Below are 12,297 nucleotides of genomic sequence, written 5' to 3' on the forward strand. Positions count from 1 at the left end.
GACTAGGGCTGTCAAACGATTAAAATTTTTAATCGAGTTAATTACAGCTTAAAAATGAATTAATCGCAATTAATCGCAATTCAAACCATCTATAAAATATGCCATATTTTTCTGTAAATTATTGTTGGAATGGAAAGATAAGACACAAGACGGATATATACATTCAACATACGGTACATAAGTACGGTATTTCTTTATTATAACAATAAATCAACAAGATGGCATTAACATTATTAACATTCTGTTAAAGCGATCTAGGGATAGAAAAACTTGTAGTTCTAAAGAGATAAACTTTAGTACAAGTTATAGAAATTTTGTATTAAAAGCCTTCTTCATGTTTTCGTTTTATTAAAATTTGTAAAATTTTCAAATCAAAAAATAAACTAGGAGCCCGCCATTGTTGATGTCAATAATTACTTACACTATGCTCATGGGTGCTGAAACCTATAAAATCAGTTGCACCCAAGTGCCAGCAGAGAGCGGCAAAACTCTGAAAAACACAACAAGTACAGGTTTCACTGTGCTGTCATTTTAATCTGTTTGAGCAGGGCATTTGTGCGTTAATTGCGTCAAATATTTTAACGGGATTAATTTAAAAAATTAATTACGATACTTTTGACAGCCCTAATATAGACATATTGTTCTAAAATGGGTGATCAACAACACTGTTCTCATTAAAAGGTATGTTAATACTTCAATGCTTTTTTTCTGTTTTTTGTTTGATATGCACTGTTAACAAATGCAGTTTTTTCTATGTATAGTATCTTGTGCTAACCCGGCCCGTTTGTCAAATTTTAAAAGTCAATGTGGCCCCCAAGCCAAAAAGTTTGCCCAACCCTGGTCTATATTCTGCCATAGCAGATTAATGGCGCATTAAGTCCCCAAACTATTTTTAATTTGTCCGTTTTACCCTGGAAACCCCCGTTTACAGAAGTCGCGCAACCGAGCCATTAAAAGAAGGAAAGTAATCGTATTTATTATTCGAAATGTCTGTCATTTTTAGCTTAGAATCATTGATTCCAGGACGGCCCAGGCCATTTGGGGGCCCTAAGCAAAATAATGCAAAGGGCCCCATATTTTTGCCCCACCATTTCGTCACAGTGTACTGTGAAACCCGTACATGCAATCCAACCCATACGTCCATATTTTGTATATTAATCAGATCTTGTTGCACTGCATACTTCAAACTTCTCACTCCAAATGATTGTCAGTACTTACAGTAGATAGCGCCAAACCTTCTTCTAAAAGAGGAAAGAAAGAAGTTAAGGAAGAACTTTTATTTTTTTTAAGCTTGTAATCAAGTCTCAAAACTCACAAACGTCAAATAAAGCAAACTGTAGTCAACAAAATAGAACACGAATTATACAATTGCCAGATTGGGGTCCCCCTGTTGGTCAGGGCCCTAAGCAGCTGCATAGTCTGCGTATAGGCTGGGCCAGCCCTGATTGATTCTAACCCTTTTTAAAGGAAAGTCAAAAATACACTGCAAAGCTGTTGTTCCTAGCCTGTTTGTTTCTAATGAGGGGACTTGTTAAAAACTTTCACGTTATACTTTATTTTTGTTAGCTTGTTATTGAACGGCAGTTCTCAACAGCTTGGTATGTTTTGTGAAGTTCGGACAAACGTCACTCACTCACTGCTCCCTCCCCAAAATGGGTGCGCCTCAGTCACGTGACCGGAAAACGGAAGAACACCTTGGTTGAAAGTTTGGACGTCTTTTCTCCTCGTCCGAGTTTTTGGGTGTTAATTTCTGAGGAGGTGAGTACTCTAAATCACCAACGAACTAAATTTTCAGGCGCACGTGCGCTTCGTCGAGCGAGACAACCTTGTTAAACGACTTTTATCGACGTTGTTACCTAAATCGATGAGCGTTGCGCTCCCTAAACGCTGTCTGGCTCCTGCTAAGTAAAAAGATTGGTATCAGTTGTTAAGCCTTACCGTCAAGTCAGCATAAAAAAAAAACAACATTTTCAGACAGTGTTTAGTTGAACTTTTCTGGGCGTTGGTCGCTTCGTGTCTTGCTGGTGACGTCACTTTCCGGGTTGTTTATCTGCGTGGGCGGGCGGGCGGAAGTTTTGCTCGTGGACAAGCTTGTTAATATCATTTGCTTGTCGATCGATACGGTGACCATTATGAGAACTCATTAAGAGCCCGTTGGGTTTCAGTGGGCAGCAGAGAGATCTTAAGTGCTATTGGATTTTTTTTTGTCTTTGCTTGGTTCAACACAATTGTACGATACTGTGTGGTAAATGCATTGGTACTGCTGAATATGTCTTAAAAGTGACGTGTCATTAGAATTGTTGGATTTGAACTCTTTCGGTGCAATACATTTTTACAGGGAGGGTGGGCACATCGATTGGACGTCTCTCGCCGCCAGAGTTGGAATTCATGGATCAATATGGTCTGAGACCAGCTGTGGCAAAATTAAATAAATCCATCATAGTTTGTCCATAGGCGGAGTTGGACTTTTGGGGTAGGGGGTGGCACAACATGTTGATGACCTGGAAACACAGTGTCAGCAATAAAAATAACTTACAAGAATATTTATAATAATAAGTTGACAATGAGCGTTTTTTTGTTTCCCATCATTCTTGAGGGGAATTCTAAATCAGGCTGCTTAGGCAACATTTTTCGCCAAAATCATCATCCATTGAATTTGGTACGCACGCAGGTGTCGTGCCAATGTAGTTACCCCAGTCAAAAATTGTATCGACTGGGCGGAGCCATATGGAGGTAGATTGGTGTCTTTATTATTCAATCATGTGTTTGAATGCAAAAATACATTTGAAAGTCTAAAAATAAAAAAGCACGTAAAAGCTATTTTTCTTTGATTCATTTTTATTTTGTATTTAAAAAAAAAAAAAATTTGATTGAAGCAACTTTTTGATTGACGTAATGTTGATTTGTGTTTGGGCCACATTTTGGCTAGGACATTTTTGTCTTTTATAATCAATCAAAAAATATGTTGCTTCAAAAAAATAAAGATTTTCAAAAAGAAAAATCACTTCAATCAAAAAAAAAAAGAAACATTTCAATCATAGAAAATAGTTTTTGAATGCGAAAAAATATTCGAGATTGAAAAATTTGCATTTGAACACTTAATTTTTCATTGAAAAAGTTTTCTTTGATTGATCCATATTTGGGCCATATTATGATTAGGACATTTGTTGCTAAATCATTCAATCCCCCAAAAAGTTGCTTCAATTAAAAAAATATTTTCAATCAAAGAAAAAAAACATTTAAAAAAGATATTTTTTTCTTTAATATATTTATCTATATGTGTGTATATGTATATATATTAAATTATATGCAAAGCAAATGACCGTCTAAGGTGCTCGAAAAATAATTTCGACCCATTATCAAAATGTTTTTTTCTTCATTTCATTCATTTTTGTTGCAGTATTATTGCTTTACACCTTTATATTTATTTACATATATATATATATATATATATATATATGTATATATATATATATATATATATATATATATATATATATATATATATATATATATATATATATATATATATACTGGACTGTCTCAGAAAATTAGAATACACAATATTCTAATTTTTTGAGACAGTCCTGTGTATATATACAGGACTGTCTCAGGAAATTAGAATACACAATATTCTAATTTCCTGACTGTCTCAGGAAATTAGAATATTGTGTATTCTAATTTCCTGAGACAGTCCTGTATATATACACAGGACTGTCTCAAAAAATTAGAATATTGTGTATTCTAATTTCCTGAGACAGTCCAGTATATATGTGTATATATATATATATATATATATGTATTAGGGCTGTCAAAATTATTGCGCTAACGGGCAGTAATTAATTTTTTAAATTAATCACGTTAAAATATTTGACACAATTAACGCACATTAGTTGAGTGAAATGCCCACTTGTTAATTGTGTTTTATGGAGTTTTGCCGCCCTCTGCTGGCGCTTGGGTGCGACTGATTTTATAGCTTCAGCACCCATGAGCATTGTGTAAGTAATTATTGACATCAACAATGGCGGGCTACTAGTTTATTTTTTGATTGAAAATTTTACAAATTTTATTAAAACGAAAACATTAAGAGGGGTTTTAATATAACATTTCTATAACTTGTACTAACATTTATCTTTTAAGAACTACAAGTCTTTCTATCCATGGATCGCTTTAACAGAATGTTAATAATGTTAATGCCATCTTGTTGATTTATTGTTATAATAAACAAATACAGCCCTTATGTACCGTATGTTGAATGTATATATCCATCTTGTGTCTTATCTTTCCATTCCAACAATTTATATTTCAGAATATATGTATAATTTACAGAAAAATATGGCATATTTTATAGATGGTTAGAATTTCAATTAATTGCGATTAATTACAATTAATTAATTTTTAAGCTGTAATTAACTCGATTAAAAATTTTAATTGTTTGACAGCCCTAATATATATGTATAGGAAAGTCAAAAATAGCGTTTAAAATTGCATTATTTTATTTTGAAAATATATTACTTTTAAACAAAATGTTTCAACATTTGTAGTTTTGAATACAGTATTTTGATTTTTATTTATTCATTTCAATTATTAAAATTGATCAATTTCCTTTTTTTGAGCATCACTATTCCAACATCTTTATTAAATTCCTTTTTTTTATTTTACTTTTTTTTAACTACATATATGTGCATTTTAATTTTTGAAAATCCATTTATCTATTTACGTCTATTTTTATATTTATTTCAATTGTCCAACATTTCAGTAATTTATTTTTTTGATTTCAACATTGTTGCAATATCATCAAATGTCTGTTCATGTGAACATTTGTTTGACTTTTTTTTTCACTCATGTAACCTTGTTCAGCATGACATTATTTTCTCAATCATAACACTAAAGCATCATTTTGGGAAAATCCCGTGGTTGAGAAATGTTTTTCATTATACTTATATATAATATACTGTTTTTAAATCCTACTTTTCTCATTTTGTGATGTCAGAAAATGTTCCATGCGTGTCTGATGTAACAGGTTTGCACTCAGCCATGCGGGGATCATAATGAGACTTGATAGTGCAATAATAGCGCAGACTAGTGTTGTCCATCACGTAATCCCCTGGAGCAACGCGGCCGCAGTGGTTATTTTTCACGGGCCGGTCGCCATGGCAACCTGCACCTTTGACTCCGGCAGGGTTGGACTCTTTCCGTGTCTTCATCTTGCTGTCTGACGCTCTTTGTAGAAAGCCCATATACTTATTTTTAGAGGAGGCTTTTTTTGGGGGGGGGGATCAACTATGATACTCATTTTTTGGGCTTTGAAAACTTTCAAAATCAAGGGTCTTCTCATGCGCACACGTGAATTGAACCCTTCGTCATGGCAACCGATGAGTAGGGTTAAGAACATTTGTCACGCAGTGTGTGATCTTTTTTACCTGTCAGTTGCTTAGACCCGGAAAATGGGAATCTGAGTGTCCTTATTGCCGGTGTGACAAAATATCGATAAATCACGATACTTTGTCGCTCAAAAGGTTAACGATATGCTCCCACCAAGAATCCATAAATCATTTTGAACGGTGTCAGAGGTTGCTGCCACGATCTTCCGTGACAATAGTGTCTATATTAAGTCATTGGCTGCCATTGATGGTGCTAGACATCCAATTCATTTGAATTGGATTGGACGTCGAGCGCCATCAATGGCACTCAGAGCAGAGCAATCACAGCATTTGTTGGCATTAACAAGTCACTTCCTGTTCATTTTAAAATATTTACAGGTTACTTCTTGGTGATTGTGAGTCACTTCCTATTCATTTGATGACATGCTTGACTCAATTTTGGGATACCGAAATAAGGAATTAACAGAAACTGATCTGTAAATGTTCCAAAATCAACAGTAAGTGACCGATAAATGCAGCCAAATATCAATAGCAAGTGACCAGTAAATGCCCCTTAAATATTAACAGGAAGTGACCCGTAAACGGCCTCGAAATATCAACAGGAAGTGAGCCATAAACAGGCCAAAATATCAACGGGAAGTGACCTGTAAATCCCCCCCCTAAATGTAAACAGGAAGTGACCCGTAAATGCCCCCCAAATATCAACAGGAAGTGACACGTAAACTGCCTCCACATATCAACAGGAAGTGACCCATGAATGCCCCCCAAATATCAACAGGAAGTGACCCGTCACTGCCCCTAAATATCAACAGGAGTGACCCATAAATGCCACCAAATATCAACAGGAGGTGACCCGTCAGTTCCCCAAATATCAACAGGAAGTGATCGGTAAACATCCCCCAAATATTAACAGGAAGTGACCCGTCAGCACCCTCAAATTTCTACAGGAAGTGACCCATAAACGCCCTCCAAATATCAACAGGAAGTGACCCGTAAGCGCCCCTCAAATATTAACAGGAAGTGACCCGTCAGTGGCCTCAAATTTCAACAGGAAGCGACCTGTAAATGCCCCCAAATAACAATAGGAAGTGACCCGTAAACACCCCCAAAATATCAACAGGAAGTCCCCTGTAAACGGCCCCCTAATATCAACCAGATGTGACCCGTAAACGCCCCCAAATGTAAACAGGAGTGACTCATAAATGCCACCAAATATCAACAGGAAGTGACCCGTCAGCGCCCTCAAATGTCTACAGGAAGTGACCCATAAACGCCCCACAACAATAAACAGGAAGTGACACGTAAAGGCCCCTCGAATATAAACAGGAAGTGAACCGTAAACACACCACAACAATAAACAGGAAGTGACCCGTAAATGCTCCCCAAATATCAACAGGAAGTGACCCGTAAAGGCCCCCAAAATGTAAACAGGAGTGACCCATAAATGCCACCAAATATCAACAGGAAGTGACCTGTCAGCGCCCTCAAATGTCTACAGGATGTGACCCATAAACGCCCCACAACAATAAACAGGAAGTGACCCGTAAAGGCCCCCCAAATATAAACAGGAAGTGAACCATAAATGTCTCCAAATATCAACATGGAAGTGACCCATTAACGCCCCACAATAATAAAAAGGAAGTGACCCGTAAACGCCCCCCCAAATATCAACAGGAAGTGACCTGTCAGCGCCCCCAAATATCCAGAGGAAGTGACCCCTAAATGCCCCCAAATATCAAAATTTCAACAAGAAGCGACCCATAAATGCCCCCTAATATCAACAGGAAGTGACATGTAAATGCTACCACATATCAACAGGAAGTGACCCGTAGCACCCCGAAATGTCGACAGGAAATGACCTGTAAACAGCTGCCAAATAACAAAAAGAAGTGACCCGTAAATGCCCCCAAATATTAACAGGAAGTGACCGATAAACAACAGGAAATGACATGAAATGCCCCAAAACAAACTCGTTGCCACTGACTGTCATAGATGTCCAAACCATTTAAAGTGGGAGGCATGTATAATTGTATCGCCATATCGTGAGATCATCGTGAGCCACGTATCACAAATCGTGTCGTATCGTGAGCAACCCAGAGGTTCCCACCCCTAATCCTCGATGGCACTGAAAGAATTCAATCTGGCAGATGAAAACTGAAGGTTCATTTTAATCTTTTCAAGTGCGAGATGGCGGAGCAGCTTCAAAGGTTGGTGTCGGAGAAGAAGGACATGGTGGAGGTGGTGATGGAGACCTTCGAGAAGGGCGCCGAGGTGGTGGCCAGCTTCGCCGGCGACTTCTTCCCCATCTTCTCCATTGCCGCGCCCATCGTCCAACTGGCTCTGGAGAACGTGGAGAGCAAGGAGGCGGTCTTCATGAAAGAGCAGTTCCAGAAGGTGCGGGACCGCCTGGACGCCATATCCGACCAGATGCGCCGTATCCACGAGGAGATCAAGAAGAGCGGCATGGACGCCACCTACTTCTCGGTGGAAGAGAACATCACCAACCAGTTCCGCAAGTATATGGACATCCTCAACGCCAAGCCCAAGTTCCGGGAAGTCAAGAAGAAGCTGTTCCTGGAGCATTTCGAGAAGACCGGCGGCGACAAGAACCTGCACGTGCTCTACAACGCCACCACGGGCGAGAATTTCTCGGGCGAGTCGGTGCTGGACATCGTCCTCAACTACGAGGAGAAAAGCCGCCGAACCTTGGAGGACTTTTGCGCCCGGCTGAAGAAGCTCTTCTGCCTGGGACTCATCGCTCTGCTGGGACACGCCGCCCTGAAGGGCTACGACGAGGAAGACGCATTTCTCAAGGACTGGGGCGAGAAGATGAAGGAGATACAGGAGAAGATGAATACCGTCATTCAGGTCTGCATAGACGACTTCCCGCAGCAGGCCGAGCAGGACGCCCGGCGGCTCCTGAGAGACAACCCGGGTTGGACCAACCAACAGGTGGCCGACGCCCTGGTGGCCCACCTGAAGAAGAAGTACGATTGGGTGGGCTGGTCGGTGCGCGTCTTCAAGACGCCCACGGGCCTCTTCGCCCCCAAGAAGTACCACTGCCCCGCCGGGAAGAGCCGCTTCCGGGTGCCGGCGCCGGACGACAAACTCAACGTGCTGGTGTCCTTCAGTTCCTCGCCCGAGCCGGTGGACCACGCCCGCGTCCGCCAGCTCGTCCAGAGCCACAACAAGCCCAAGGTCACGGCCGTGGCGGAGATGCTCTTCGAGCAGGTTCCCGGCCAGTGCGCCGTCCACGCCGTCAGGGCTAGCAAGGACCTGGTCTGCGCCTGGAGCTTCGCCGACGAGCTGCACTACTGGGAGGAGCACAAGAACTTGTACGTCTGCCTTCACTCGGCGTGACGGGTTGCCCGCTTCTTGACTTTGGCACTGACGTACTGTGACACTTTTCACCGGATGCTCTTGAACGTTTTCGTAAGACACGCCAAGCCTTCCCTAAAATCTCAGAAAGTGTACAAACTATTTGAAAATTCAACCCCTAGAGCCAGTTTGACTTAGAAACACAGAACTTGGTAGGAACACCTATCATGTGTAGGTCTACAAAAGAGACTCAGGAAGTCAGCCATTTTAGTTTAAGTGGCCAGTACACGCTCAATTTGGCCTTTTCCTTGTGACCGATATTTGAAAATTCAGCCTCTAAAGCCAGTTTGGCTTTGAAGCACAGATTTTGGGAGGAACACCTATCATGTGTAGATCTACAAAAGAGCTAGACACCATGCTAAAAAAGACTCAGGAAGTCAGCCATTTTATTTTTAGTGGCAAGTACAAGCTCAATTTGGCCTCTTTTTTTTTAGACTGATATTTGAAAATTCAGCCCACGAACCCAGTTTGGCTTAGAAACGCAGAGTTTGGGAGGAACATCTATCATGTGTAGATCTACAAAAAAGCCTCTAGTGACCACACCAAAAAAGACCCAGGAAGTCAGCCATTTTGGTTTACTGGTCAGTACAAGCTCATTTTGGCCTCTCCTTTAAGACAGATATTTGAAAATTTAGCCCCCAAACCCAGACTGGCTGAGAAACACAGAATTTGGTAGGAACATCTATAATGTGTAGATCTACAAAAAAAAAGCCTCTAGACGCCATGCCATAAAAGGTTTAGAAAGTCAGCCATTTTATTTTAATTAGCCAGTACAAGCTCAATTTGGCCTTTACTTTGTGAGTGATTTTTGAAAATTCAGCCATTCTAGCCAGTTTGGCTGAAAAACAATATTTGGTAGGAACATCTATCATGTTTAGATCTACAAAAATGTCTCTAGACACCATGCCAAAAAAGACTCTGGAAGTCAGCCATATTAGTTTAAGTGGACACTAAATGCTCAATTTGGCCTTTTCTTAGCAACTAATTTTTGAATATTCAGCCCCTGAAGCCAGTTTGGTCTAGAAACACAGAATTTGGTTGGAACATCTATTACGTGTAGATCTACAAAAAAGCCTCTAGGCACCATGCCAAAAAAGACTCAGGAAGTCAGCCATTTTATTTTAAGTGGCCAGGACAACCTCAATTTGGCCTTTTTTTCACGATTGATTTTGGAAAATTCAGCCCCTCAAGTCAGTTTGGCTGAAAAACACAGTATTTGGTAGGAATGTCTATAATGTGTAGATCTACAAAAAAATTCAAGACACCATGCCAAAAAAGACACAGGAAGTCAGCCATTTTATTTTAAGTGGCCAGTACAACCTCATTTTGGCCTTTTTTTCACAATTTTTGAAAATTCCGCCCCAAACCCAGTTTGGCTCAGAAATGTAGACTTTGGTAGGAACATCTATCATGTATAGATCTACAAAAAAGCCTCTTGACACTATACCAAACAAGACTCAGGAAGTCAGCCAAAATATTCCGGGAAATACAAGCTCAGTTTGGCATTTTCTTTGCAACTGATTTTTGAAAATTCAGTCCCCAAAGTTGGTTTTACTCAACATCATGAAATTTGTTAGATCTGTCAATCGTGCGTAGACCCACCAAAAATTCTCCAGACACCACTCCAAAAAGTCAGCCATTTTGTCTTAAATTGGCCATCTTCCAATGGATTTGGCCATTTCGTTCTAACATAAAAATTCAACTGCTTAAGCCAGTTTATCTTAAAAACACAGAATTTGGCAGGGCCATCTATCAGGAGAAGCTCTACAAAAAAGCCTCTTGACACCATGCCAAAAAAAGAGTCAGGAAGTCCGCTAATATATTCTGGGAAATACAAGCTCAATTTGGCGTTTTCTTTGCAACTGATTTTTGAAAATTCAGCCCCCAAAGTTGGTTTCACTCAACACCATGAAATTTGTTAGAAATGCCAATCGTGAGTAGACCCACAAAAAAGTCTCGAGACACCATTCCAAAAAAAGTCAGCCATTTTGTCTTTAAGTGGCCATCTTCTAAAAAAAATGGGCTATTTCGTTCCAACTTCAAACTAATCCTAGATATGTTTAAAAATTCAGCCCCTTAAGCTGGTTAGACCTAGGAGCACACAATTTGGCAGGAAAGTCTATCAAGCTTAGACCTACAAAAAAAGTCTCATAGAGTAATACCCAAAAAGACACAGGCAGTCGGCCATTTTGTCTTGAAGTTGCTACCTTCTGATGAATTTGGCCATTTAGTTGCTATTTGAAACATATCCTAGATATGTTTAAAAATGTAGCCCTTGGAGCCAGTTTGACTTAGAAACACAGAATTTTGTTGGAACGTCTTTCAAGCTCAGACCTACAAAAAAGTCTCATGAAGCCATCCCCTAAAAGCTTCGAGAAGCCAGCCATTTTGGTTGGAAGCGGCCGTTTCATGCTAGTTTTGTCCATTTCTGTAGACCCACTCACCCTTCGTTTCTTTCCAATTGCTTTTAAATTGGAGAGTTATTTACTCAATAACTTCCCCTAAAACATAAGCAACTCTTTTGTCTCGTTTTGACATGTTTAACACACAACTAACACTATGGGACGCCTTTCACAAATGTGTATTCTCTACTTTCTGAATGTATGTACTTTTACTAACCACTACGATGAAAATGTATTGCGAAAGACATTACTGAATGAATTCATCTGAACATTTTATGAGAAAAGAATAGAAATAAACTTTCAAAATGAAAGTTATTTTTTGGTGTTTTTTTAAAAAACATTTTTACAGCTGTGGTGGATTTGAATCACGGAGGAAGGGATATTTCAGCGTAAGTGGGAACACCCTCCGCAACCCTATAATCACGTGGTTGCGGCTCTTCTATCTTTGTCACCCAAACAGGCGGCATTGTAACTCCTTCGCTGCCATTGACAGCGACAGACATCAGACCCGTTGCCACCCAAATGTTTATAGTACACGTACGGTATAAAATGTGTTTATTGATAATTATATGCATTTTAGTTCCTTTGAAAATGTTTTCAACCGTCATTGACAACGATTGACGTCCAATCGTCACTGCCATGCCTCACAGTTTGAATGGATTGGACATCGATCGCCGTCAATGGCAATGAAACATGATCATTGGCAGGTAATGATTAGTCTGTCAAATAATTTTGTGATCAATCGCTGAATTTGATATTCATCTGACGACCCCTAAAAACTGCGAATAATCTATGAATCCTAATGTTGGTCATTGACACTGTCAAGTTCAAAAATAGATCCTTAGGTAGACATTCGTAAAATTACCCAAAAATAAGGAGAGAAGACACTCAGTTTTCTTGGCCAAGGAGAGCAAGGAGGGACTAGACAGAGAAATGCTAGATTACGCTGTATAGTCACCAAAATTGATCTAAAAAAAAAAACCCTTGCTCTTTCTTTTATTAGGGGTTTGTCCTGACACAGAAGGGTGCCGCCCTAAAGGGAGGGGGAAAGCAAGCTGGAGACACCCATCTGATTTTGGTTGGCTATGTGTGAGCATGTAGGTGGAACTAACTAAATACACGTGTGTAAGCAA

The 12,297-nt window shown here is 39.6% G+C and overlaps 1 protein-coding gene across 1 annotated transcript; it reads left to right on the forward strand.

Moving 5' to 3' along the window:
- Positions 1 to 971: 971 nt before the first annotated feature.
- rpz4 (rapunzel 4) lies at positions 972 to 10,799 on the forward strand. The gene is made up of 2 exons (XM_057834597.1): positions 972 to 1,758; positions 7,566 to 10,799. Exon 2 carries the CDS (start codon positions 7,572 to 7,574, stop codon positions 8,742 to 8,744), a length of 1,173 nt encoding a protein of 390 aa, XP_057690580.1. The 5' UTR covers positions 972 to 1,758; positions 7,566 to 7,571; the 3' UTR covers positions 8,745 to 10,799.
- Positions 10,800 to 12,297: the final 1,498 nt, after the last annotated feature.

This window comes from Corythoichthys intestinalis, chromosome 4 (genome assembly GCF_030265065.1).
Source record: "Corythoichthys intestinalis isolate RoL2023-P3 chromosome 4, ASM3026506v1, whole genome shotgun sequence".
NCBI classification, from domain to species: Eukaryota; Metazoa; Chordata; class Actinopteri; order Syngnathiformes; family Syngnathidae; genus Corythoichthys; species Corythoichthys intestinalis.

What these genes read in the sequence shown, in the direction of transcription:
- rpz4 (XM_057834597.1), top strand. Translation starts at nt 7,572, where the DNA reads ATGGCGGAGCAGCTTCAAAGGTTGGTGTCGGAGAAGAAGGACATGGTG.